The sequence below is a fragment of the Pyxicephalus adspersus genome, chromosome Z (assembly GCF_032062135.1).
Source record: "Pyxicephalus adspersus chromosome Z, UCB_Pads_2.0, whole genome shotgun sequence".
NCBI lineage: Eukaryota > Metazoa > Chordata > Amphibia > Anura > Pyxicephalidae > Pyxicephalus > Pyxicephalus adspersus.
In genome coordinates this window covers 25,500,923-25,528,700 of record NC_092871.1, presented here as the reverse complement: position 1 = coordinate 25,528,700, position 27,778 = coordinate 25,500,923, and the positions used below count along the sequence as shown (strand labels likewise).

Genomic DNA, 27,778 nt, shown 5'->3' with positions numbered 1-27,778 from the left:
GAGGACTGAGTGGGCCTGATTTATTAAAGCTCTCCAAGTCTGGGAGAGAATACACTTTCATTAATGAAGCTGGGTGATCCAGCAAACCTGGAAAGGATTTGTATTGCTATTTGCTAACAAATGTTTTTAATCCTGGATCCTTTCCAGGTTTTCTGGATCACCCAGCTTTGCTGTTAAAGGTGTATGCTCTCTAGCCTAGGAGCTCTTTATTAAATCAGGCCCAGTATGTGAACAGGGGTTAAGGGGCTGTGTATCAGTCTCCCTTCTCCCGCACTTATAATAATGTTCTAGTTTTGGAAAAAAATACTGCTAAATATTGAAACAGGCAACTCCAACAGTAAGAGCACAGCAATTACTTTCATACAGAGTATTGCACTCCCCTTTATAGCACTTTTCTCCTTTCATCCTCCATAGACCCACCATATGATTTTGACACCATATCAGTCCAGGCCAAGTATGCTACTCAGAGTTTTTCTTTATACTACATGGTTGCATGTTACATAATGGGCCTGATTTATTAAAGCTCTTCAAGACTGGCGGAGATAGACTATCATGGGAGAATCTGGGTGATCAAGCAAACCAAGAATGAATTTTATAAAAAGCATTTGCTATTAGCTTGCAAGTGCTTTAAATCCTGGACCACAATAATTCCAGGTTTGCTGGATCACCCAGGTTCCTCAACCTCATAACATTGCTCTTTCTTTAATGTAAATAGGATAGTCTTTTAAAGTAGGCCTTATTTTCTAGACATAGAAGATATAAAGAACACCATTGCTATTTGTTAAATTCTAAAAATGGTACCAGTTTTTATTAACAGACTTGGGACTACACAGTCATAGCTCTCCAAGGTTGGACTAGTTGCAATAATAGATTTGATTCTCCAGTAAAACTGTGTTTATAAACTTGTATTTTCCACAACTTATTTCATGTCCTAGAACATGCTGGTTTATTTAATGGCATCCACTCATGCTGGCCATATGAAAGACTTTAAACTGGTACTGGTTTGCAGATTCTTCAAAAACTGGGAATTATGTGGATTGCCTTCAAATAAATAACTAATGGATTTGTTGATGTTATATAAAAATGCGTCATAAATTAATCCAACCCTTTCTGCTTAAATTAAACCAAATGGCATCAATAAGTGGTGGAAGCCTAAGGAGGCTTTTCTTGCCGAATGGGTTTCTTGAATGCCCTCCAGGATGAAACACGTGTACTATTTTCTAAAAATATATTTATAGTTAATGCCTAATATAATTACAATGACTGCAGATGAGAAAAAAAATATATTTTATTATTATAATAAACTCTGTGTTACAAACTCTAATAATATAAAATATATACATCTCACATTATTAGCAATTACATCTTGGTGTGCATAAGTATAAACATCATTTTAAAACAAATGCAATACAAATTGTCTTGAAAAAAAGTAAATATTTACAAAGGAATAAAGAAGTTGCAAAAAATATGTTAAGTGCTGCCTAAAATTTAACCCCAGGCAAACAGCCAAATACAAATCTGAAATACAAATGTGTGAGCTAAATAGTTTTAATTATGTCTAGACAATTTTATAATCATTCACCGCTGCCAGATGGCACTGCTAGGCTAAAGTGATCTAACAAAGCTTGGTCACCTGTCCATACCAGTCTGTGGTTGCACCATTTAGGGCATGAGCACAATAATAAATGTATCACTGTCTTTGATTTTGTGAGAAGGAATAGAGACTGACAGTACTATGCAAGGCAATAGAGTCTGACTGCTTTTCTCTGTCTCATTTTAGGTTTTGCAGGAGGCCAATCTCATGAAAATCATAAAACTGTTTTATTTTTTTATGTCAAAATACATTTCATTTTTTATTATAAACACATGTGTGTTGTCAGAAATAAATAGTAATAAAATGCTACTGAAAGATAAGCATGCTTGCAATGTCAGAAGGATGACTTTCATAATTCTGTATAGCTGAACTTTCCAGCCTCTGAATCTTATTCGGTAATGTGTGATGGCTGTGAAAACACAGACAGAGCAGTTCTCAAGAGTTTTAAGCAACAGTCTGATGCAAAACAAGCACATAAAATCTGATTTGCCTAATCCAATCAACATTTTGCATAAATGTTTTGGCATCAATCATTTCCACTGAAACATGCAACTTGTCTTTACAGCTGAACTTCAGGTAAAACCAAAGTTTCCCCTGGATGCCCCTACCTACACTTTGAAGGCTTAATGCTTGTTTGGTTTGGGGGAACATAGTTTTATTTCCTTATTCATTGACCCCCCCAACTACCCCAAAAGCTCTTCTTTATGTAGCTCTAGGTTGTGAAAAGCCCTCACTTACACTGCCATGGAGATGAAGTGGCAAAAAGAAGCTTTGGGGTTTTGGTTTTAAGAAAGAAAGAAACTGTTCCACCTGGACTAATATAGGTGTTTAAACACAGACTTGAAGGGTATCCTTTTATTCTGCTCTCAACAATGCTCTCCAAAGAGGACTGGAAATGGCTTTTAAGCTAAATAAAATTACTAATTTTTTAATTTTTTTTCTTTTGTAAAGGCAACACATATCAAAAGTGCAAGATTGATTGTAAAGTCATTTGTTTAATATAAACCTGAGCTAACCACCAGCATAAGGTATCTATAAGCTTAAAATGTTATTTTTAGTTGACTGGATACGCCCAGATAACCAATATGGCTGGCTTTACAAAACAATATGCTTATATAATAATAAAGCAACAAAACAGAAAAAGAAAGATCTGACTAGTGGGACTCAGTACTACAAAGCAACTCCCTAACCACAATAAACAAACTTTCTGGGAACACCAGAATTCAAAAGTATTAACTTGCACTTAAGATTACTTTGCAATTCTTTTATACATACAAAGCTGTGAAATGTTCTGTGTGGGCAGCAAATCATTGTTCTTTGGGTAAGAAGCCCTAGAGTCTATTACCGTATTTGTATAATTCAAGCTTTTCTGATTGTCTTTGACTTTGCATTCCATTTAGCATATCAGTTGAAAAAAAACTCTTAACTCCTGTTTCTATTTGAAAGGCTGCATTGTGAGAAACAGTAGCCTCCATATTTCCTTTAAAATGCATCTTTAAATGTGAATAAATGCCACACTTTAATTCAGTGCACAACCCTAAGAACTCTATCTAGAAGACAGGCAATCTGACATTCCCAAAAACAGCCGTTCACAACCTGTGGCCGATGCACCACCCAGCGGGGTTAGGAGAAATTCTCTGAAGACCTGCGATGGGAGAGTTAGTGGTTCTGGCATCAAGACGTCAGTCTGGGGGAAGTTTCTTACCCTTTGAGTGACACATGGCTCCCTGTGCATGTTGGGAGTCTGTAAATTTGGTGGTTCGTGACGTCCGAAAGCTTGGGGACCACTAACCTAAAACATTCCATGTTGGGAATGTCTGAGAAAATGTCAGATTCTCTGTTTTATAAGCAGAGCCCTAAGTATATTAGAAATTAAGGTTGAAATTAAGTCTAATATATGTACTAGTTATACCCTACCTAACCTTCCCATACATAGCAGCTGTAATGTTGCATAATTTAGGTTTGGTGTTGCAGTGAAGTTCTAGGTTAGGCCAAAAAGTATGGCTTAAAAAATGTATTACCAAAAAGGGTATTACACCTAACTCTCTGATGGCCTGTGTCAGACCCTTCCGGTCGTGTTGAATGCTCTTGTACTCTGACGCAAGCTGTGGCTCTATTAGCTGACACCTATGCCCATGCCTCTATCATGTGCTGTAGTGCATTGCAATACTGCACATCCTGGTTAAGAGTCTGACAATTTCACAACTGTATTATTATTTATTCAATGTTATTTTTCTGAATTAAAAAAAAAAATTACTTCTGAGATGAAATTTGAAATATTTCCTTAAAATAGTTTACTCACATGGGTGTTTCCTCCCATGTGCTTTAAAGGACACAGTAGATGCCCCAAAAACCAACAAAAACCTGCTCATTTCTTGCAGGCTTTACCAGGCATCGGGATACACATGCAGGGCCCTGCCTTGAAACCCTAATATTCTTTAAGCCAATTACTCTGTATATGTGCAGGCAAAACAAAGTTCATTACAAACAAGACCATCAGGTCACACTTAATCCATGCTACTCTATATAAAAGTATGAGATTACAACCTTTTCTCCGTCTTTCCATCATCTTGGGTTGATATATTCTACAGCCCTTTACATATGATCACAACTTTTGCCTGTACCTATTGAGCTGCCTTTGTCACCTAATTAACATTGGAAAAATCCCAGGCCAAGGCACTTTCAAAAGCACCAATATGACTTACAGGTGGCAGTGGACATCTTATAAAAAAATTCTGGGGGAGGAAAAGCAACTGAGCAGCTGGAACCAACATACTACATCCAAAAACCCCACTGCAACCTAAACCACATGTAAATGCTTAAGCAAAAAGGTTCACAATCACTTCCATTTGGTTGTATGGGACTTGGGAGTGAGCAGTTTACTGCAAGTCTGAAGTTATCCTATGCGTGTGACATATACTTTTGGTTCTGGTTCTAGTGTCTATGGACTAGGAAAAATGTGCAGCCCCCAAGAAGAATCAATAAGCTCTATAACTTAATAAAATTTGCATTTTTTTTTTGGCTCAGTGAAGCTATACTAGAATTTACATAAAATATACTCTTTTAGTAAATAACTGCCTATCCTTTAAAAAAAGCCAATAACAAAAAATATTTACATCTTTATATTCCTAATGCTATGTTTCAATGTGCATTTAAATTAAAGTATATTACAGTAGTAGTAAGAAGTAATTTGACTCTCTAAGTTTCTATTCAAGCAGTATGTGCCGTAGGAGTTCAATATCTACTATGTAATTACACGTAAACAACTACACAAATGGCAAAGTCCTTTAAAGCTAGAATCTCATTGTAATTAAATAGTTGTGTAGCACTGTTTCTTTAATGCTGACCATAAACCTAGGTTCCAGGTTATTTCAACTACTTTATAACAGCTTTTGACCAGAAGCCCAAAAAACTTCAATGCAATTTACCACCAGCAGTTTTGTTTTGTGGTCAAAAACAGATTTGTAGCATAGTTGTACATTTTACATTCAAAAAATATAGCTGGATTATCACTTGTGCAAGCTGTGTTTAAAGTGATTATGTTGCCAGGCTATAGGCTATAAACGATCTATAAATGAGCTATAAACAAGCAGTCACTGACCTCAGGAGAAGCAAGCACTGAAGAGCAATTCATTCTCAAATGTACAGCAGAAGCACTAAAGTTTTCTAAGTATTTCACCCAACAGTTAGCCACCTCACCCCTGATACTCCTCCCAGCATTAACTAGGCAGCCTTCTGGCCTTTTTAAGCAGGTATGGAGAAGGGTTGGATCATCTAAGCAGTTAAGAATGCCTTGTACTACCTTCATTATTTTGCTGTGAATTGTGATGATGAATTGCTGCATACTGCCTGCAGTTGTGTTAGAGCTAGTTTACTGCTTGGTAACAATATGTAAAATGTGAATGTGTACAGCCTGGCCACAGACTCTTTTTAAAGAAAACCTGTCTTTGGTGTCAATTCTTCCGGATTTACTGACCCAGAACAAGCATGCAAAATAAAGGGAAACTTAAGTCCTGAATTACATATAAATTCCAGACCAGTAAGTAATGAAGCCACTGGATTAGAAAAACAGGCATGTAACTGGGCCAGACAGTAATTACGGACTTTCATCATAGTTTCTTAACGCAAGTTTTCTTAAACATAAAATATACCATACAAAATGCTAGGAGGATTAGCTGTTCCTTTTGTCAGCAATTCAAACCATGATTGATTCATTATATATGCAGCACACATCCTCTGTTTAGTGCATTTTTCTCAGACAGCCCTTGTCAATTCCAACAAAAGCTATCATAGATCATGATATTAATACACATTACACTAAACAGTTAAAACAAATTTAAACAATTTCCACCCAATAAGTCAATTTTTGGTACCCTGTGATATAGACTTCAGTTTTGTTACATATTTCACAGTTGAAAAATGGTTGTTAGTTTCCAAATTTGCAAAATTTTTTACAGAATCTTAGGCGCCCCTTGGATATTTGTTGCAATGATTCCTGGGAAACGCAAATCATTCATTTTAGGTTCATAATGTTACTGTTTTAGTCATCTTTACTGGCCAATTAACCCAATGCTAAATTGGCAATGGCTTAAGACAGGTCTTGTGGACCAAAATAAGGCATCACTGCAATTAAATTGTGTTTTGGGTGTCCGATTCTCCCCCTGTGCTGTTTGGTTCCTTCCATCATTGTCTTTGTCTTACATTGATATAAGGGTGGAACAAACCACACAGTGCAGCACGGAACACTGGTGTACGGCACTCATGGAAGTGTTGAATGTTAAATAGTCTTTAGCAAGATGGTAGCATGAGCATCAGAACAAGTAACCAAAAACTGTCTTTTTTTATGTACATACCATCTTTCTTTTAAAGGGTCAGCTAAAAATTTGGACAGTGTTTTTCTAGAACAGGGGTAGGCAAACTCCAGCCTTTAGGTCAAATACGGCCTAGCCAGTAGTCAGTTCCAGCCTAATGCCCCCCTGGTCAATCGGGCCTAGTCCCGACTGGCAGGGGTTTGCAACCCGTGGCTCTTGAGCCTCCTTGTTATGCCTCCCTTCCCTATTTACCATGGCCGGGGCTAACACTTTTGCCCCTAGGGTAAGGGGACACTCCTTCTCCTCCGTATGCATTGCGGAGGGAAGGGATTTCCTTTCAGGGGCGTTCCTGGTGGGGGCGGAGCCATCAGCACGGGACTCGAGAGGTAGTCCGGCCTAGTGTGCCTTCTTGACCTCCTGAAATGGCCTAGTAGCCAAAAAAGTTTGCTGACCCCTAGTCTAGAAGAAGTACACATTTAAGATTAAAAATGGCTTTTTTTCTGTGTGCTATTCCCCCGATTCTAGGATTCCTAAGATTAAATGTACAAGGAAAGCTTTAGGAAGCACAATGCCCAAAATAAACTGCTGTTGACAATATATGTAGCACACACTCATGTATAAAATTTGGTTCTAATGTTGACCCGAGGGGCTAAAAAATGTAATTAACTAGTATAAAATGACCTAAAAATTTTAGTTTCTGTATGTATTTTAAAGCAATGATTTTTTTTGTTGACATCACACTTAAAATAATGCCAGCTTACCCTCTAGGTCAGCCCTATTATTACCTGAATATTCTAGCTGTCTGCTTTAGGAGCAGAGACACCGATAGACAGCACAGTATTATACACAGTATACAGTACACCTGTGAGTGTATGCTACTAGATCTATAAAGAGCGCTGCAATTTATCCTTTTCATATCTGAAGCTGAATTTACCTGCAAGTAAATAGAGGCGGCCAGGCTAGTACATTTTTCCCTGAGTGTTCAATGGTAGGTAAGCAGGCATGAGCTCAAGTATTAGGAATGACTACCTCATTCATTGTAACACAGACTCGACCAGACGTGACAGAATGTTACTTAATATAGGAAAGCTCCTCTGTCTTCTAATTTGGGTTCATAACCATTACTTTCCCCGGTAGACATATACACGAAGCAGAGTGTTTTCCTTCATCACCTGAGTTCAATAGCTATGGCAGTGATCCGTCAAACAAAACTTGTGTTTAACTTTCAGCTGTCACGAGATGTAAAACAAAGGACCAGAATAGAAATGGTCTTCACATTTTCCATTTAGTTTTAAGAATGTAGAACTATTCCACAGGAGGAGTTGTCAATGGGGTTTCCAACATTGAAACAGGACATATCTCCTCCTTCCTAGGTTCATTGTATGCAATCCTGCCATTCTTTAGCCACTGCTGTAAGAAAAAAGAAATAGAATTCTGTGATTACTGTAATGTTTAGTATCAATATAACATTTTATAAACATGGGGGTTAATCATGTTTGCATGTTTGCTCAAATACAATGAAGTACACGACAGCTTTGTGTACTTCTTGACGATTGGGTATTTTAAAGTCTTCTTTATTGCCAATTATTATTACTTTCTATTCTCAAAGCATTTATCATTAGACTCCAATTTGAAAATCTCTATACAACAAGAGGTAAAGAAGTGCTTAATTTTATTTGTGCCACCCTGCTTACTTTGTTGATTACCTACTACATGTCATCATTTAAGGTCTCACCCAACATTCTAAGTCTAATTGATTTCAGAAGCACTTTGGTACTTGTTATGGAAACAACATGGTAGAATCGGTGATTCTCTATTATGGATAATGATCATTTTAGATTATGTGATTATTTTAGCTTTCAAGATATTTGTTATAATGTGTTGCACGTTTACTACATAGAATGATGCATATAAATTGTTTCAACAATCAGTAATCTTCCTGAAGGAAGTGGTTAGGACATTTCCACAGTAGACAGGAAACATGCAGAGAACAGATACAACAACAAGTAGTTAAAACGTATTTTTCATTGTTACTCATGAACGCAAATATAATGGATTGCATGCTTAAAGGGAAACTTCCTATCAACAGAAGAGATACCACTACAAAAAAATTGTTTAGAAATGATAAGGTTATTTCCTGACTCCTAACTGACAATTGATTGTTTTTAGTTGTGGATGTCTGAAGTTGCTCTATCACCAGCCTTTTACCATTCTCTAGAGATTACCAAGAATTACCCACTAATTGCAGAATAACCACCCCACTAAGTTTCTTTATCTGGCTGCAGGTAGCTGGACTCTGCTTTTGATTCATATGTTTATAACTGCTGCAAAGCTTTGCATTCCCTGTGTGATTTCATGTGAGTTTCTCAAGAGACTTTGCAAACATTTACTGTGAGATGTTTAATATAACCAGCTGGTTCCTTTCATGAATAAGTTCAGGCCTGCAGTGTAGGCTAAGAATGTTATTTGTAAATAGAACAGAATCACATGATAAAGAGCTCCACAAGGATTTTACATAATATATACATAGGTACGTAAATTCCATGTTGCATTCCAAGCTGTAGCAATAGATGGAAGAGGCCCAAGCTTCCGAAGTCAATGGTATGTTAAATAAGTTGGTACTCCTACCATTATATAGGCATATTAAAAAGTTCCCCCTGTATCCAAACTTTATTGAGACCTGAGATCCAGCTATAGTGTCCCCGATGATGAACAAAGTGCCTTCCCCCTGTCTTTCAAAATAAACATTTGTATCTCCGTGCACTACAAGTGCCATGACACATCTTCTGCTTTGGTACAGTTAGTACTACTTCATCTATGGAGATTTACCCTCTTTAGAAGACAAGGAGGCAGCCAGCATACCATACCATGGGCCTGTCCTAGCTGAATACTGTGGTGATCTTGTAGCATCCAGGATTTTTGTTGTTTTTGATGCCCGAACTCATCATCTTTCCCCCTCAATTCCAAATCTCCCCCTGACATATTTCTTACTCGTAACAACACTGTTATTTATCCCTCCCCTCAAGCACATTCTGCCCTCTCATTTATCCCTCATCAGAACATTTCCAGGTCCTGTCACTTTCACCTGCGCAACATCTTATTCCACTAACCCGACTCTCTTCTCTACAATCTATTATGAACGCTGCAGCCCAACTCCATCCTTCCCACCGCTCCTCTTCTGTTGCCTCGCTTTGTAGTTCTCTTTATTGGCTTCTGTTTCACATAAGAACCAAATACAAGCTCCTGTGCTTTGCCTTCATATTCCTCCACAGGTATTGTCCCACTTACTTTTCTGACCAGGAAAAAAAATACTCCCCCAGCTGCTCTCTTCGTTCCTCCAATGACCTACTACTAACTTCCCACTCATAACCTCATCACACGCACGGCTCTAAGATATTTCTAGAGCTGCCCCATTTCTCTGGAATGGTCTTCCTCTTCCTATTCGGCTTGCTTCTACTTTCTGCTCATTTAAAAGAGCGCTCAAAACCCATCTTTTCAAACTTGCCTACCTATCTTGTTCTGTCTTTTAAACCCTCACTACTTCCCACCACTCCATATCCCCCTCCTATTGTGTATTACTTCCCCCAATATGCGTAATATGTTGGCACTATATAAATTCTGTTTATTATTATTAATAATAATAATATTAATAATAATACCCATGAAATACGAGTTGGGGCTCTGTGCCAAAGCAGTGGGATGTTCATTGAACAAGATTTCTGTTTAATATGAGCCTAGAAAATTATTTGCACATTTATTCTTTATTTTGTTATGGTGAGCTCAAATTTTGGATTTTTACTTTGATTCAGTTCTGATGACACTCTAATTTGTAATTATGTAATTTTGTAATTACATTCGTATATGGTGATGGCCACATTAGCTCATTAAGCGTACAAGTTCTGCTTCCGGATTGTGGACTGTCTCACAAGAATATCTAAACCTAAGCCTATGGCACTTCTTTTCACTTGATCCACAAAAATACCAAAGAACACATAATTGTGTGTTTCCAAGTTGGTGGCAATGATTTCGGGAAGGCATTTTTGTGTTCACCGTGTATTTGTATTTACCTGCAAGTCATTAGACAAAACTTTTCCAGGGTCAGGAATTCGAGGGAAAATTAGAATCTTTAATCTACAGAATGAAAAAAAAAGAAAACAATTGACATAACCAAGCAACATATAATAATTGGAACATTTATGAAACCACAAGAGAAACTTTTCTTAGAAAAACATGAAGATTACAGTTGTCTGGCATCTTAAAAATGGAAGTTGACTGATCAGAAGCCATTGAAGATACTTTGCCAGTAAGCACCAGGATCTACACTTAAATTTAATATACATTTCCTGGAGCAGTTCCAAGTTTTTTGTATTGTCTACTGAGATAGATAGATATATAGATAGATAGATGAAATTAAAAATGTTAAAAAGAAAGAACAGAGAGGTGAAAAATGAAACAGAAAAGATGTATAAAAAAAGAAGAAAAATGCAATAAGGAAGAAAAAGGAATAAACAACCAGGACCATCTACAGGCATTACCGTAAGTATATACAATTACCTTCTCATGTATATAAGCAGGATTACTGCTGCAACAATAATTATTGCTGGTATTAACAGAAGTAACAAGATAGATAGATTTCTCTCACTGTTTGTTCCTAGAAAGTAAGAACAGACACATCATCACTGTGCAGAATTTCCAAGCACAAATCATTCTGCGGATAAATTTTGACAGCCAATGTTGATACAGGAAAGTACACACGCATCTATAAAATACCATCCCTAGAAAATGGAAACACTAATAACCGTGGAAAAAAAACACAAACCTTGTAAAGATTGTTGGGCAAAGAGTTTCTTTATGGAATGTAAACATGTGTGGTTTACTGAAAATGAAAAAATTGCTGGGGTTGATTTCCTAAAATCATGTTACCTGTTACAAATAACCAGGATCAAGCTTTCTTTTAATCCTGTTACAAGAGAAACACAATGCCCTACAACTGTACCTGCTCAAACTGTGTTTTCTGGCTTCCAAACTGAGTATTGCTTTAATACTCTGGGTAATAATATAAACTCTGTGTATAATATAAACAAAGGAATACTGGCATTTTTTTTTCTTTCTTGTGTACTTTGTAATTCGGGGATCAGAGTACCAACAAGACAGTTTCTTTTTAGATAGCTTGTTATCTCTACACAGTAAGAGAAGCCATTATTTCATATCTATGGGTACTTTAACTGTTAAATTATACAGAAGAACCTAACAAGTTTAAAGTACTAGATACTGGGTGAATGGAGGTGTAGACACCTGCTAGTGAAAGTGGAGACCTAAGGCTATGTACACACATGCAATGGTTATCGTCCAATAATCGGCTCTGGGCTGATATCGGATGAGAATTTCATCGTTCACAGTGGCGTGTTCACAGTGCTCATCGTCTATCATCAGAACGACCGTCCTGACGGGTCCATGGACGACACATGATCATAATGAAAGTAAAGGGGAGAGAGTTCAGCAGGGTGCCGCTCTGTGGTTCTCTCCCCTCCCCTCTCCATAGAGCAGAATGGTGTTGTATGTACAGCACTTGTTCATGCATCATGCAGTAATTTGTCGTTGGAAAGGAATGTGAAAGATCCTTTCCTTCTCGGACTTTACTGTATTGCACAGTGCTGTGAAACAAACATATAAAGTGTGTTAATTGGAAACAAGATCACAGAGCTGACCTTATCAATAAACTGTTGTTCCCTAACAATCCAACTGCAGCCTTGATTAAATGGAATTGCTATGACTGCAGTGAAATAAATTAGTCAGGACTGTATAGCGTCTTAATGTACCAGGGGTGTCCAAGTTGGGAAAAAAAAAAACTTTTTGCCAGGTACCATATCTCACACTTGTACATTCATAAGAATGTCTGTGCTAAATATGCAATATTATTGTAACTACCATTTGGAAGTAAAAATGATAAGTACCTAGATAAACATAGTAAGCAAAACCGGGCTGATCTAAATGCTAATTAACTGGTCTATCTAGATCTGAAAAGACTGGTTAAACAGGAAATATGCCAAAAAGGGGAGAGGACAGAAGTAAGATCTTGCAGTCATGTATTTAGGAGGATATTTTCCAAGTATGCATCAACCAGAACTTATTTTTTAATTCCTTTAAACATATAATTAGTGTCCCTGACTTAAAGTCAACAATTCATTGTGTATAGTATTGTTTAAGGGTCTAAACCGGGGTAAAACAATGGTGGTAAATGGACAGTTTATTGTTAAGTGCTAGTGACTAGTGTATAGACTCATTTCATCTGTACCTATTACCATAATTAAATTCTTTTTTTTACTTTTTTATTTAGTGGATATTCCTATACTTCATTAAAAATTTCTGTACAACCTGATACAAAGAATTAGACCACAGCAAAAAAATTGTTGTACTGCGCCTTAAAAAGGATTAATTATAAACTGTAGTCACACTCATTGCTATTCTAGTATGTTATTATTTCTTAATAAATATATATCATTGTATTTTCTTTTTTCACTTTACCATGTAATATGCAATTTTTACTCCATTCACTCCAAAGGAAATTTGTGTCATCTGATTCTGTGGCAAATCGTGGTAACCTCACCCGTACTTTTACAGTGTATGTGACATCAGGAAGAGCATTGGGTATTTCTATACTGGTACCTGTAATCTAAACGATAAAAAGGTAATCAGGTTTTACAGTTATTATAAATCACATATGTAAGCTGCACAATACAAGGCAAATGCAAATCCTCTTTTCTAAAGCTCCCAGGTTTACTGAGACCATAATCCACAAGTACAGATTTTACCAATAGTATATACAGATGCAAATTCTCAGAAAATCGCATGTTAGGTGCTTATAAGACTGTTGACATAAGACTCCAAAATGTCTATTCCACATAGGCAACAATTGTTATCTTTCCTGGGACTGCCAATATCAACTTTAATATAATTGTTTTTTTAAATAATATATCACAGGTTTAATGCAGGGAATTCTAACTTGTAGGAACTAAGATACTTTCAATATCAGACATTCCCAAACAGGGTTTGCTTGTGCTCTCTTGTTGTTCTGTTAGAAAACTAAGGGCTAGGAGAAGACACCACTCTTATTGTAAATGGTGTCCTCTACCAGGCTGTGTAAAATATAGAAATGGACGGAAAGAACTGCAAACCCTTTAGCAGTTAAATTGCATCCTTATATGCATTTTATCTGTCTAATAAAGAGTTTTTTATGTGGAGGACCCTTTTTTCATTTTGCTAAACAAGCTTTCCCAAAGGTTCCGAAAGATTAAAAAAACTTTACCTTGTGCTGCTCTTGATAGTCACTATTTGACTTTTCAATTAGGACTTCATATAACACTTCTTTATGTACTTCCATGTCATTCCAGCTGATGTTTATGCTGTTATGTGATGTGCGGTGAGCATTTTTTATTACTGGTGAATTTAATTTTGCTAAAACAAAATAACAAAACTGGTTAGTTTTAAGGATGATATTGCTGGCAAGCTGTTGCCAGAGGCAAATTCACTAGTGTGACGGACATTAAGAATTCTGAAACTTAAGGGCAGAGGCTGTGCACATGGCCACACAGTAAATACCTTAGAGATGTGAAGATGCAGGTTAAAGTGCACAGGGAAGCAGAACAGAAAAAGATATTTTCACAAAAGTGGACAGATGCTTTAAAATAGGGGTCGGCAAAGTTTTATGGCCACTAGGTCATTTATGGGGTGGGGGGAGCACACTGGGCTAGATCCGCCCACCACTAGGGAAGCCCCCTGAAGTGAACCCCCTCCTCTCCGTATGCATTGCGGAGGAAAGGGATTTACCTTCAGGGAATTTTCCCTATTTACCGTTGCGGCGGAATATCAACGCTGTCCGCGGTAAATAGGGGAGTCACAGCAAGGAGGCGGCACCGGAGCTCTGGCGGCTGTGGCTCTGGTAGTTCATAACGCCCCCTGGTCGGCCGGCATTAGACGGGATCGGCCAATGGGCATTAGGCTGGAACGAACCACCGGCTAGGCCGTATCTGGCCTAAAGGCCGGAGTTTGCCGACCCCTGCTTTAAAATATGCATTAATCACAACAATGGAACAAATAGCGACTTTAAGAAAGTGGTCTCATGCCCCTAAATTTTCTAGAAAATACAGAAGCAGCAATAGGATTCCATTTGCAGCAAAAGAAGACAACGCAAATGGAAAGCAAGTACAGAGAACTCTCTGTAAAATTACCCTTCAAGATGACTTTACAGGGAAACAAGAATTGCCTAATTTAAATGTATAACCTTAAGTTAAGTCACCGTAACTAAAACATTTTTGAGGTTGTGTCACATAAAATTTAACAGATAAGAATAAGGAAGTTTACCTAAGATACCGCACAAGGCTCTGTGATGAAATGGTGTTTAGTAATATCTCTTGTGCTTGATGATAACAGTGAATTTTTTTTATATCAAATGATCTCTATTTTGTGCAATCGATTCTACATACCTATGTCATTGGTGCTCACGAAATAGAGGTATGGCTTCACACTCTTTGACCAATCTGACACTGCTACTACAAGCTTGGTTAATGTAGTGAACGATTTTTGAAATTTAAACTGGCACCCATTAGGAATCCCATTGTTGTACGTAAAGTTGTAGCAGGAACTCCCTGAAGGCAACAAATCATGAAACCTAAAATCAAGAGAACAATTAGAAACACGATAAATATTGGAAACTAAATGTTTGACTAAATGGACAATATAGTGTAGGTAAACCTAACACCAAAATTGTTACATATCGCAGCTTAACAGTCCTGATGGTAGCTGTGTTAGTTAATATTTATAATATGAATCCCATCAACCACCGTGTAATGGGGTGAAGATAGACAGACATATTAGTAGTCCAGCCTACAAACCATGACAGCCTTGTACGAAAATAGTCGCATTAACTGCAAATGGAAAATTGTGCAAAGACATGGAAGGATGAATTTCATGTCTCCTGCTACCAATGAGACATTGCTCATTGGTAATCTGTTCATTGTCTGTGTCTTCCCCGTATGCACTAAATAGTTACTTCATATCCAGCCAAACATTCACCTTTAGTTGTGCCATACAAAGAACGTTGGGTGTTAGGCAAATTGCCTTATAATTTAACTCAAACATTTTATTTTCGATAATTTTGCTTGTACTGTAAGAAGACAGTGGCACATGCTTGGGTCATAATTATTGCACATTGCTCTGAGAAAAATGTTTTTTTTAAAGTAGGGGATGGACTAAGGTAACTTTTTGGTTTATTCATATACAAAACAGAGCTAAAAGATGAATGTGAACGAATGCATTATTTATTGGGAGGAAATTTCCTTTATAATTGCAATAACAAATATATAATATTGCAAATAGCATGGCTTTTGACTTTGTATACATAAAAATGTTCCCTGTTGTAGAAAGGGACGGCAGGGTTGGAATAAAAAGTACCAACGCCTGCAAAAAAAAGTTTTCAACTACTTTTATTTGATCAGTTTAATATTGCATGAAAATGGAAAACTGCAACATTACCACTTGGATGAACCAAGGATCTAAATGTAACCCAGGTCAATTTTTTTTACAGTTACAAAGCACCCTAGATCCAGAGGAAGGCAAAAAAATGGTTCAATTTGCTCCAACAGGGAAAAAAAATTATTTCCTGATCAAATGAGGCAAACGGATGTTCCCTGCATCAACAGTCTCTGTTATCCTTACTTTAACATTTTAATACCCTGTTTTATTCTGTTCTTCTAGAAAAGCATCCAGCTTTTTATTAAAACATTATATAGTAGTTGCTAAAACTACTTGCCGAGGGAGCCGATTCCACATTTTCACAGACCTTACAGTGAAGAATCTCTTTTCCTATTCAGAGATAAACTTTTTTTCCTCCAGTCACATAGAGTGCCCCCTGTCCCCCTGTAATGACCTTAAAGTATATATATATATATATATATATATATACATATATATATATATACACACACACACAAGTAGTTGCAGTCATAATTTTTTTTCTCTTCAACTTACTGTTTAGAATTTGAAAAATTTGCTCGGGTACACGATGCTTCCTCACTTGTCCTGCATACAATAAAAAGAGAATGTAAATACTGAATACCTTATATACAATCTCTTTACACTTTCAATACATTCTTTTTTTCCTGTTGACCTTAAACTGTTGACAGCAGTGGTATGATGTTTTATAAATCTCATTAGACAATCAGACCCACAAGGTCGTAGAACTGCCATGCCCTGTAAAGCAACATTTAGCAACATTTTATCTTAGCAATATCTTTGAACTGCTTTAGTACAATGGGAATCTATACTGAGTACTATCAGTATGCTGGTTTTATGATAATATTTAGTAAATGTTTTTTACAGTGCAGATATTCCCTACCAGGGGTTTGTGGTACCCTGGGGCTTGTCTACAGGTTTCTAGGGGTTTCTTGTGCTGTGGCTGATTGACCTTATGTTTAATGATGCCTGCATGGTTCTAGGGCCAAAGCCACATAGAAGGGCAGCTTCATGACCTGAAGAACATTTAGGTGGTCTATAAAAGTGGCATTCTAGCACTGGCCGCATCTTTTCCACTGGCCACGTATATAAGAGCCCTTTTTCCTAATGACCCCAAATAAACTGATTTTAGCATGAACACATCTTCAAGGGTAAAAAGTTTACAAAGGCTACTCTTATGCCTAATAGAATATCAGACATACAGTCATCATCCCTGCTAATCAACTGCTGAGATATTCAGCCACAAAGAAACTGCACATTTCAACACAACGCACTAAACCAGATTTGTATTAGCCACGAAAAGAGGAAAAATAAACCACAATAATTATAAAGTACTACCAAAAGCCACAAGAGTAAATATGTAAGTATATATGGAAGATATAAAAGTAAACATGAGTATAATACTATAGATTGCCTTAAAAATGCATTTAATCTCTTAAAATATATTAAGACCAGCAAAACCAATTTCATAAATCATTTTTAAAGCTCAACTCATGGTACAAGTACAATTGGATGTAATACGTATATGTGTTATGATAAAACCATTTGTTTGCATTTTTACATACAGCTAGCTTACCTGAAAATATTTTATTATTATCAGAATCCGTTATCCTTCCATTAGCATTACCCAGCTTGGGAAAGAAAAGGGCAGAATGGGGTAGTCAAGTTCTGCTGCATACCCATGGGCAGATGGGAGAAGAGAGTGAGCAGGGTATCTGATTGGCAGGTTAGCAGCGATTTAATAATCCTCCACTGTCCAATCAGCAGGCTGCTAATTTCAAGGTGTTACTACTGTGTACCTTAACATTTTCACTTCCATGGCATTGCTGTCCAGGAGAATCCATGCATCATAATGTGACTGGACAACACTACAAATGGCAGATAAAACAGTTCACACTTGTATTTATTAGTTTTTACCTGGCATTCGGATTTAGTTGATCTTCAGTCAACCATCTAAGCACACAGATGAAAAATATAAAAAAAAGCTGTTTAACCTGGAGCATAACAACCTATTTTTTTTCTGTTGCAGTTCAGTAACATTTGTAGGTCTCCTCCCTATCTTCACCCTGTGATTGGACAGTGGAAGGATAAGCAGCAGACTAATGAACTCATCTTTCTGCCAAATTTAACTAATTAAACTGCAAGCATTTAAATTAAAAAATAATTGTTTATTAATTACATTTACAAAGGCGGGTTGAATTTTTTTTATGGGTTTTTTAACTGCCTGAAAATCTTTAACATCCGTTTTGGGGATTTTTATACACGACTATTTGTTTTCACTACTATTTACGTATTTTGCTGGATTAAAAAGAGCTTGTAATACAAGTGGTTATTTATTAACATGTAATATGAATCATTTCATACCAACCAATAAATCAGGGTGTAGTTGACATCGGGAGGTGTTTGTAGACCAGGCTGCCAGGTGCAGTGTATATATTCTGAATAGTGCCAAATGCAGCTAAAGTTTCTCACTGCAGTATGTGGATCACCTGCCAAGCAAAAGTAAATTAATACCAGCAAATTTATATTAAAAATTTAAACTCATTTCAGTACAATCATTTACACAATATAGACTGATGTACAAAATTCCATAGATAAGTTTGAAGAAGTATTTCAACATTTTCAAGTTTGATTTGGACTACCCTAAATAAGTGCTAGATAGTAAAACCTGACAGAGGTACTAAAAATTCCACAATATCCAAAAAGGAATAAAAAAGTTTTGGCTATAGATACAGTTTAAGTAAAAACTCTACTCTTAATCAAACATTGATAACATAAATTCTGCAAAAAAAAAAAAAACTGACAATACAGAAGGGTAATATATTCTGCTAGTTTAATTGGCTCACGTTTATTTTAAATTTATAGCAATATGTAGAATGGGAACTTTAGATGCGATTATTTTTTGGCTTTGCATTACTCAAGGTGAAGGCACTGGCACTGTTCTCATTACAACATTGAGATTGGTTAGGTGTTTATAATGATACTCCTTTTTAGAAATCTGTTTGAGAAAAGACATGGCAGAACAAATAAAAGTTTCTTTGGAAGAAGATAAATGTATGCATCTACAAAAATGTGTTTTTGTTAAATCCATGCGAAATTTGCAGATCATTTATATAGATTTTTTTTTTCTCAGCAAGAAAGAAGTTATACTTTATTACAACGGATAAATAACCATTTAAATCCCTCACCTGGCGCCAGTTGTACAGCCAGAGATGAATTCATACTAATGATGTTTGTATTGTTACATTCAGCTTGAATAATAAAGATTATTTCCTCATTTAAATCAACTTTATCAATGTGTACCGAATATTGTGATAGCTTTCCTCTTTCTCGCGGCTGAAAAACAGAAGATTCAAATTACTCTCTGTGGTGGTTTTTCTGCAAAGTAGATACCAGAAATCCTAAAATAACCTGCAGAGAACTATAACTTTTTCATTAAAACAGAACTTTAATGAAACAGATGCTCATGTACGTGCCGCTAAAAAGTTTGCTCATGAAAAAAACCTGTGGCTAGAAATAAGACATCATAGCATAATACAAATAAATAAATAAAAATACACCCTTTTACAATTGCATAAATAAGTTTGTAAATGCCAGAAAAAACTTGTGGTAATGCCCAGGAGCTCGGGGACAGTAACTGGCATGGTTATCAATCATTAGGGAGAATGGTACCAAAGGGCAAGATACACTTAACGTCTACTTTCTCATTCATTCCAGAGAAACAGGTTCAAAGAAGGAATCGTTTACATTATATGTGACAGGGTAGCATGGTATGATAGTTTTTGTAAGTGTAGTGAGGAAATTGTTGGGGGTTAGCCATTTGTCATAGTGATAAAACTTTAGTGGATGTTAGCCACAAGAGTTGCCCACTTCCGCTTATATTTCAGTCATGTAAACCTCACAGTTCCAAAGAAACTGCGGTTCATAGAAGGTATGTGGATAGTGATATGTGACAGGGTAGCATGAAATGCTACAGGAGTCCCTAATTTCCTTCTACATTTTTAAACTGGGGTTCTGGGGTTCAAGGAAGGCAAGCCAATAGCTTTATCTGGCAGGGTAGCATGGTATCACATTTATAGTTTTGTAAGTGGGCAGGTATAAATGGCTAAGAGCCCATTGGCTTTACCCCAGTGCTTTTTGCCATGAAGGTGACCCTGGGGTCCCCAAATTGCATATTCAATTTAAGGCTCCTTGGTTGTAAAATAGCATCCCAAGTGAGAAGAGATTTCTGTTTTTTCTCAAGTTTTTAAACTGGATGATTACATGGTAATATACATATCCATGTCTGTGAATAGCATGGTCAAAGGAGTAGCAAAATAAGTTAGTAAAAGGGGACTGATGTGAATTACGTCATCCCAACAATGAAAAGGCCTGAAAATCCTACACCCATACTAAATGAAGATGGCTAGGTCAGGTGATCTTGGCCAATAGGTTAGAACATCTGGAGCAAGGACAGGTCAGGGTAATGAAAAAAGTATGATTAGGCAGGTATATTTACCATTTTTTTTTAAAGTTTAGTTCTGCTTTACAGTCTTAGTAGTAATGTGAACTAAAATAACAGCCTCAATACAGCAGAGAGAGATCGATGATTAGCAAAGAGCTGGTCATCTTTGTATGGCAAAGTTTACCTCCTGAACTTTTAAAGCCAACAGAGCCCCATATACACTTGTAAAGCATATAGTGCTTTAATAATGTGCATTAGCAATAGTATGGCAGCAGAAAAACAATACACATGTTTATATATGACCTCTAAGTATTCTTGTTAGTCATCAAAAAGTTTACATTTGTGAAACCTTCTGGTTTTTCAGAAAACAAAGTAAATTCTTATTTAAATAACTCGATAGGCTTAAAAAATTAAAAGTTCTTGCAGTAGAAGATTGTTTATTTGAGTGTGAGATACTGGGTATTACACCATGGTCTGGTATTCAATTTGCCTTCACTACAGGATATAGTAACAGGAGCCGGTGGTGGCTCATAGACTGGGTAGATATTAGGAGGTGCAAAGTGTGCTGCTCCATGAAGGCCTTAGACCCTCTTCAGCTAACGGGGGTGCCCACGGGGGCCCTATGGCAGTTCTGCACAGGGGCTCACTGTTGGCCACTGCTCATAGATTTAGATTGTGAGAAAGCATAGTAAAGCACAATTGCTGTATAGCTCTGCAAAGCAGTAAGTATACCTTACATATGGCTGCCTCCATGTACATTTATAATTACAAACTGTATGAAGAAAAAAGGTTTAAAAAATCAAAACACATTCGAAGAATAAATCCTAATAAGCTCTTTTTTTTACATCCATTTTTGAGTAAAAAAAGTGAAAAAACTACATATCCCCACTAACAAAAAACATACACATATTGTACATAGCTGTATCTCTACTAAACAGATAAGGGACCAAAAACAAGGAAGCATGCAGCATTAGGGAAGGAAGGTTAAAATGTAAGCATTACCGGTGGTATACGTCCGTTCTTTGACAGAATGGTTTTATTATATCTTATAGAGCAGTTTGCTGTGTTTTCAAAAGGATTCCACTGCAAAAGAAGACAAAACATTCCATCCATTCCAAAAGTGATGTTGGCTGGTGGGGGGAGATAATCTGTATGGAAATATAAAAGAATTGTATACCATGGCTACATGTTTCTAAATACAATAAGTTATACAAGTAATATTTTTTGTCACATTAGTAATCTTGTTTATATGTCACAGATATATTTGATAGTTTGTAGCAAACCAGAAGAAAAAATGAAGGTTGGATGCACATTTGACCTTTCCAGTTCTTGTCCACTTCCAACCTCTGCTACCGCCTTGAAAAAGATTCTACCCCCACAGTCTGATTAACACAATGCTAGGAAAGTCTTGCCCCCCCCCCCCCCCATTATTTAAAAATGCTCCGGTTTGGCCAAGCAGGTAGGAAGTTCTGCATTCAGAGACCAAGGAAACCCATATCTTTCCCAGAAGATTTCTGCAGCAGGCAAATAAGAACTATTTCTAGCTATTTGATACCACAAGCAATACAGACATAACTATTCAGTGGCTGATTTGGAGTATATAGATAGAGAAAATCAGTGTTTTTTCAGATGCAGGCATCTTGCTGAGATGAGATGCTTTGGAGTTAAATCTGTGAGTGCCTTCACAAGTGCTTTTAACTCGCAATTGACCTCCTATTCTGCATCAAACTGCTTTTGCATTGCATAGAAGTCTATGAAGTCTAAAATCTGATCTGGCAGAATAAAATGCTGTGTACATCTATACTGGAAATCACCCAGAAGTGTGGTGAAGGTGACTCCACTCTAAGATACTGTTAATTCAGGCAGCCATAGCAATTTTGAACAAGCCTGTGGATGGGATTGCAGATTGTTGTGGTTTACTTGGAGGAGAACACATACTGATGAAGGTTTTTAAAAAGCTTAGTGACCACTAACCTCACGCCAGTGAACCCCTTAATAACCAGAGAAAACTTTACACCTAGGACCTGGGGGGGGCGGCAATCCTGTTTTACTGTTTTAGTGATATTGTCTCCAAACATACTACAGGGAATATTTTTTAAAATTCTCAACAAAACGTGCTTGTTCATTTATACTGCGTGATTTAGGATAGAAAAACATACTTAAAAAATTAAATGGAGATAGGCAAATATACCTTTATGTAGAGTATTAGGTAAACACCACAAACTGACACATGTAAAACAAAGGACTATATTCATAAAACAGGGAATCTGACATTCTCTCAAACATTCCTGGTGGGAAGCTTTCCGATCCATTTCAAAGCCAGTTAACTGATTCCCACTAGGGAATGTCAGATTACCTGTTTTATAAAGAGAGCCCAAAGTGTTAATTCTGTGTAATTGTGATGCAATATTCCTTAATTGTGTACTAATATGTATTTGTGTTTGCAAGGAGGGACACAAACAAAACCACAAGTGAAGAGAATCTGCAATGTTTACTTTATGGCTGGCGGGAAGTGAGCATGTTGAATAGTAATTCGGTAACATGTTGGCATTTTGGTGTTACTATGTACAAGGCAAGTGCACTCCTATTTTAATGCGCTTAACAAAACCCCTATGGAACAATGGAAAAAACAAATATAGACAACAATGGAAAAACAAATATAGACACTCATAATACCACACACACAAAATAGTTAATGGCAAAAGCAACACTAGGTGTTTGATTAGGTTAATGTACACCAAATATCATTAAGTATATATTATGGTAGAAATATGATGCAGGATCACAATTAAAAGTCCATTAGCAATATTGAATCGATTCTGAGGGGCTGTGAAACAGCTGAGACCCTATGATAAATCATACACAACTGTATGGTGGATTTGATACTTAAAAGGTTTATAGAAATTTTGATTAAAGCACTCTAGATACTATTGAACCTTTGACCTTGAATGGACCATTAGACCATTGACTTTGAATGGTCTAATGGAAGAATAGTATAAACTGCAGCTGGTTTAAAGTTGTGTACAGGGAGGAAATCCAGAAGAATATTTTTCTTTTTGAAAACGTCTTGTTAGTTAGAATCAGAGGCTGCCAATTGTGACCTCGCCTTTTGTAAATGATAGCTGTGCTGTTGCTTGTGTCTCAAACATCATTTCTGACTCAATAATTCCAAGAAGCATGCAGATCAGGAGCCCTGATATCACTGCACGGTTACTCTGGGCCATTGGTTTGAAAAGTACTAAAACCAGGGACTGCCATAGGCAATTTTGGGAAGTGGCTTATATATTTCTTATACTATATGTTTTATTTATCAGAAAACTTTCTCTCCTTCTCCTAGATCAGGGGTAGGCAAGCTCCGGCTTTTAGGCCAGATACGGCTTTAGGAACTACCGAAGCTGGAGCCTCCCCCTTGCAGTGGCTCCCCTATTTACCTGCCGCCTCGGTAAACAGGGAAAGCTCCCTGAAGGGAAATCGGTCTCCTCCGCAATGCATACAGAGGAGAAGGATTTAACTTCAGAGGGCGTTCCCTGGTGGTGGGTGGAGCCATTAGGGCGGGTTCGGCCTAGTGTGCTTCCGCCCACCCCATAAATGGCCTAGTGGCCAAAAAACTTTGCCGACCCCTGTCCTAGATCTTTCCTCTGCTTTTGATGCTGTTGCTCACCCCTTTCCAATACAAACCATAAACTCCATTGGTATCAGTGACACTGCACTCCTTTATAAGGTTTTATGCTTCCTGTCGACCATCTCATCATGGATGTTTCTGAAACTCAACCTGGATAAAACAGAATTTATCATGTCACCCCCCCCCACACACACACATTTTAAATGTCCTTTGATATATTTCTAACTGTTAATAACACTGGTATTGGTCCTTCCCTTCAGGCACGTTCCCTTGGTTCACCTTCGATTATCCCTTACCCTGCAGATTCAGAAAACTTCCAGGTCCTGTCACTTTCACCTGCGCAACCTCTCCAAAATCCACGCCTACCTGTCCCCAGAGACCACCAAACTTCTTGTACATGCTCTTTCATCTCTCCTCTGGACTACTGTAACATCCTCCTCTCTGGTATTCCACTAACCCGACTCTCTCCTCTACAATCTATTATGAATGATGCAGCCAGACTCTCACCGCTCCTCTTCTGCTGCCTCTCTTTGTAGTTCTCTTCATTGGCTTCCATTTCACCTTAGAATCATACGTAAGCTCCTCTGCTTTGCCTTCAAATCCCTCCAAATCCCTCCAATTACCTACTACTGACTTCCTCACTCATAACCTCATCACACGCACGGCTCCAAGACTTTTCTAGACTTTTTCTAGGCTTGCTCATACTCTCTGTACATATAAAAGAGCTCTTAAAACTCATCTTTTGAAACGTGCCTACCCTTTTTCTCCTGTCTCTTAAACCCTTACTACTTCCCATCATTCCAAACCCCCCCCCTTTGATTACTCGCTACTTTCTCCTCCTCTTGGGTTATAAGCCTTTCTGGGCAGGGTCCCCTCCTCCTCCTGTGTCACAGTCTGTATCTATTTGCCATGTTCTTAAAATGAATAATAATAAATCCCTCTGCTTCTTCTGGCTTCCCTTTCTGTCTATTTGTCAGCACATGTGATCCTCTGAATCCTGTTACACCGGGGTAATAGGAGACCCACATATAAGGAATAGCTAGTAATACATTTTCTGTTTTTATTTCCTCCTGTCATTACTATGAAATGTTTAGTAAAAACTTAGCAGTTTCTCTTCCTTCTGTTGAAACTTTTAACTCTATAACAAAAAGCTAGATGTTGCCAAAAGCTCCCAACACTATGTCTGGACATGACAGACACATACTCAGGATATCTGAGCACAAATAAGCTTTGTACTGCAGACAAAAGCAGTGCATTGTAGACAGGCAGAACTTATGTCATATACTTCCACTAATGCCATCTCCACCTGTAGAGGTAGGTTAAGTATCCAAAAGACCTGTTGCATTTCAAAGTTCTTTTTTTAACAGCAAACATCCTTATTCAACCTGAGAAAACCACCTACGTGCAGCTCATATTGTATGCATGGAATGCAGTACCTGCTGATGAAAATTTTGCAATACCTGAGTATGTCATCTTATTAAGTGACAACAGTGAGTTAGTAGGTGTGGCTGGAATATAGCCAAATCCCACTACAAGCCTTCAATATAACAAGATTTCTTTGCTGTTAAACAGTGACGTAACATTCAGATTGTACAAAGCAGCACGGGCATTTTGAGCTGGTTTAATTAAATAATAACATATACTGTTGTAAATTAAACAACGGTTACTGATTCAATTCATCACGTAAGAGCAAATGCTGAACTACAGCGGGGAAATATTTGCAATGCAACCACTAATAAATCTTCCCTTAGACAGACCCTGTCAGCTATGAAGAGGAATAGATTTACAGAGGAACACAGGTGCAAATCTGTTCCTGAAAACACAAACTATTATTAGAAATATAAAATGACCATGCATCCCTTCCAGTTCATCAAAACATATGTATATTAAAAAAATCAATATGGGATTTTCATCAGTGAAGCTGGGTGATCAGCAAACCTGGAAATTATTTCCTAAAAGTCATTTGCCATTTGTTAGCAAATGTTTTCAATCCTGGACTAGATCTACGGTATTAGCATGATCACCCAACAGAAACATAGAAGTTCTCATCTGTGACATGTTTTTGAAGATGCAAACTCCAGACCTGTCATTTGCATTTGCTTCATCTGAAAAGAGATGAAACCCCACATGTTCTTCTTATGGTATATGTATTTTAAATAATGGAATGTGATTGAAAATTGAATATTTTCACCAGTGTATATGGAATGTTGAGTGTCTACATGTTTTAAAAACAAGTTCAAGGACGAACTTTGTATTGTTTGTATAGTACCTGCAGAGTTTACTAAATCAGATACTGTTTTGGCTGGATGTAATGATGGCACAGCTAGACACAAAGTCTTCCAAACAGTAGAAAGGTTCAAAGAATCATTAACAAAACATATTTGTAAAGTAAAATACAGTTCTCTCCAACTGTTTTGTAGTCAGCACCAGGCACCTGTTCCTCAATTCTTCTCCTACCCCTAAAGTGATCTTCATGCTACATTACCCACTTCAAGGCATCGCAGATACAACACGTATGAAAAAATACATACTGTATATAAAGGTTCAAATTAAACTTTTTCTGCACATAGTCTGATATGCCATATGCATTACAATATACCAGTAAAATCTAACAATAGAACATCTCAGCAAGTGATCAGTGAAATATTAACATTACACAGCTGCATGACTGTGTTCTGATGTTTCCTGGATGGACTTTTTTCTAACTGCACCTGCTTTTGCAAATATCCTACAGCTTTCAAGAACACTTTATTGTCCAGGAAATTTTTAAGGTGTGATTTATTTAAACTGCATTGTAACATACTTATGCATTTTAATCATGAAGGTAAACCAATACCACAAAAGCAGTATAATAATAATAGCAATATTTAAATGTGCCACTGGCCCAAGAAACGGAAGAAGACTCGGTTTAAACGATACCATGAAAACCTAAAATCTGCATGTTGTTGATTTTCCTAATCTTTCTGAAGACCAGACTGAATGCAGTTAAGACTTTGAAAATGGGCTTTTTAACTGTGATTTCCGTTGGTTTTTGTACATTGCAATTTATTCCAAATGGCCCCCTTATATGTCTATGCAGTAAAAAACACACACACTTGCCCTATACTATTCCACAATATAAAGAAGTTTTGTGTGTTGTAGTGTGTGTGGTCCAAAGCTTATTGCTTTACTTTAATTTGGGGTAATTCAGAATAAATTGGCTATCTTAACCCAACATATCTTACCAGCTGTTATTGAATTTTGACAAAAAAATATAATTTCAGCAAGATCAACCAGCAGCTACAACAAATAAACAAATGCAGAAAAACATAAAAAACAGGTATTCCTCGGGTTACATACGAGATAGGGACTATAGGTTTGTTCTTAAGTTGAGTTTGTATGTAAGTAGGAACAGGTGCAATATTTTAATAAATGCAATTAGGACAGATGTTTGTCTCAACATATTATTAGGCAGCATGGTGTCAGTTACTGAATAAAAACCTCACTGTGAGTTAATCACAAACAAAGCAAAAAAAAAAACAAATCTTTATGGAGCCTACATATTTATTAACTTCTGGAGCAAGCTGTGCTTTGATATGAAAAAAGAAACAACTGCAGAGTTTGTTTTGGTCATGAAAGAGTTACAAGAGGTTGCATGAAGACCTCAGTCCTTAAGATCACCCACAACCTCAGCTGCGCTTAGCAAAAGATTTCTTCTGCAAGTCATGCAAACTGCCCCCTCTAGCCTCTGTTCTGCACACAAGGGAGCCGAGAAGCCCCGTTCGTATCTAGGAGGCATCCAAAGGTTGGATGTCCTT

At 37.2% G+C, this 27,778-nt stretch overlaps 1 protein-coding gene across 1 annotated transcript in view; it reads right to left on the bottom strand.

The window, feature by feature from the left end:
- Nucleotides 1–5,900: 5,900 nt before the first annotated feature.
- LOC140343001 (interleukin-13 receptor subunit alpha-1-like) overlaps nt 5,901–27,778 on the bottom strand; it is a 39,286-nt gene continuing 17,408 nt past the window's right edge. Inside the window, exons 2-11 of the mRNA XM_072429430.1 lie at nt 21,362–21,507; nt 19,104–19,251; nt 18,284–18,404; nt 16,432–16,482; nt 14,889–15,073; nt 13,712–13,860; nt 12,931–13,078; nt 10,960–11,056; nt 10,473–10,536; nt 5,901–7,815 (exon numbers count right to left, since the gene is read on the bottom strand). Coding sequence (XP_072285531.1) covers nt 7,711–7,815; nt 10,473–10,536; nt 10,960–11,056; nt 12,931–13,078; nt 13,712–13,860; nt 14,889–15,073; nt 16,432–16,482; nt 18,284–18,404; nt 19,104–19,251; nt 21,362–21,507 — 1,214 coding nt within the window. The 3' untranslated portion in view covers nt 5,901–7,710. The remainder of the gene's footprint in view (nt 7,816–10,472; nt 10,537–10,959; nt 11,057–12,930; nt 13,079–13,711; nt 13,861–14,888; nt 15,074–16,431; nt 16,483–18,283; nt 18,405–19,103; nt 19,252–21,361; nt 21,508–27,778) is intronic.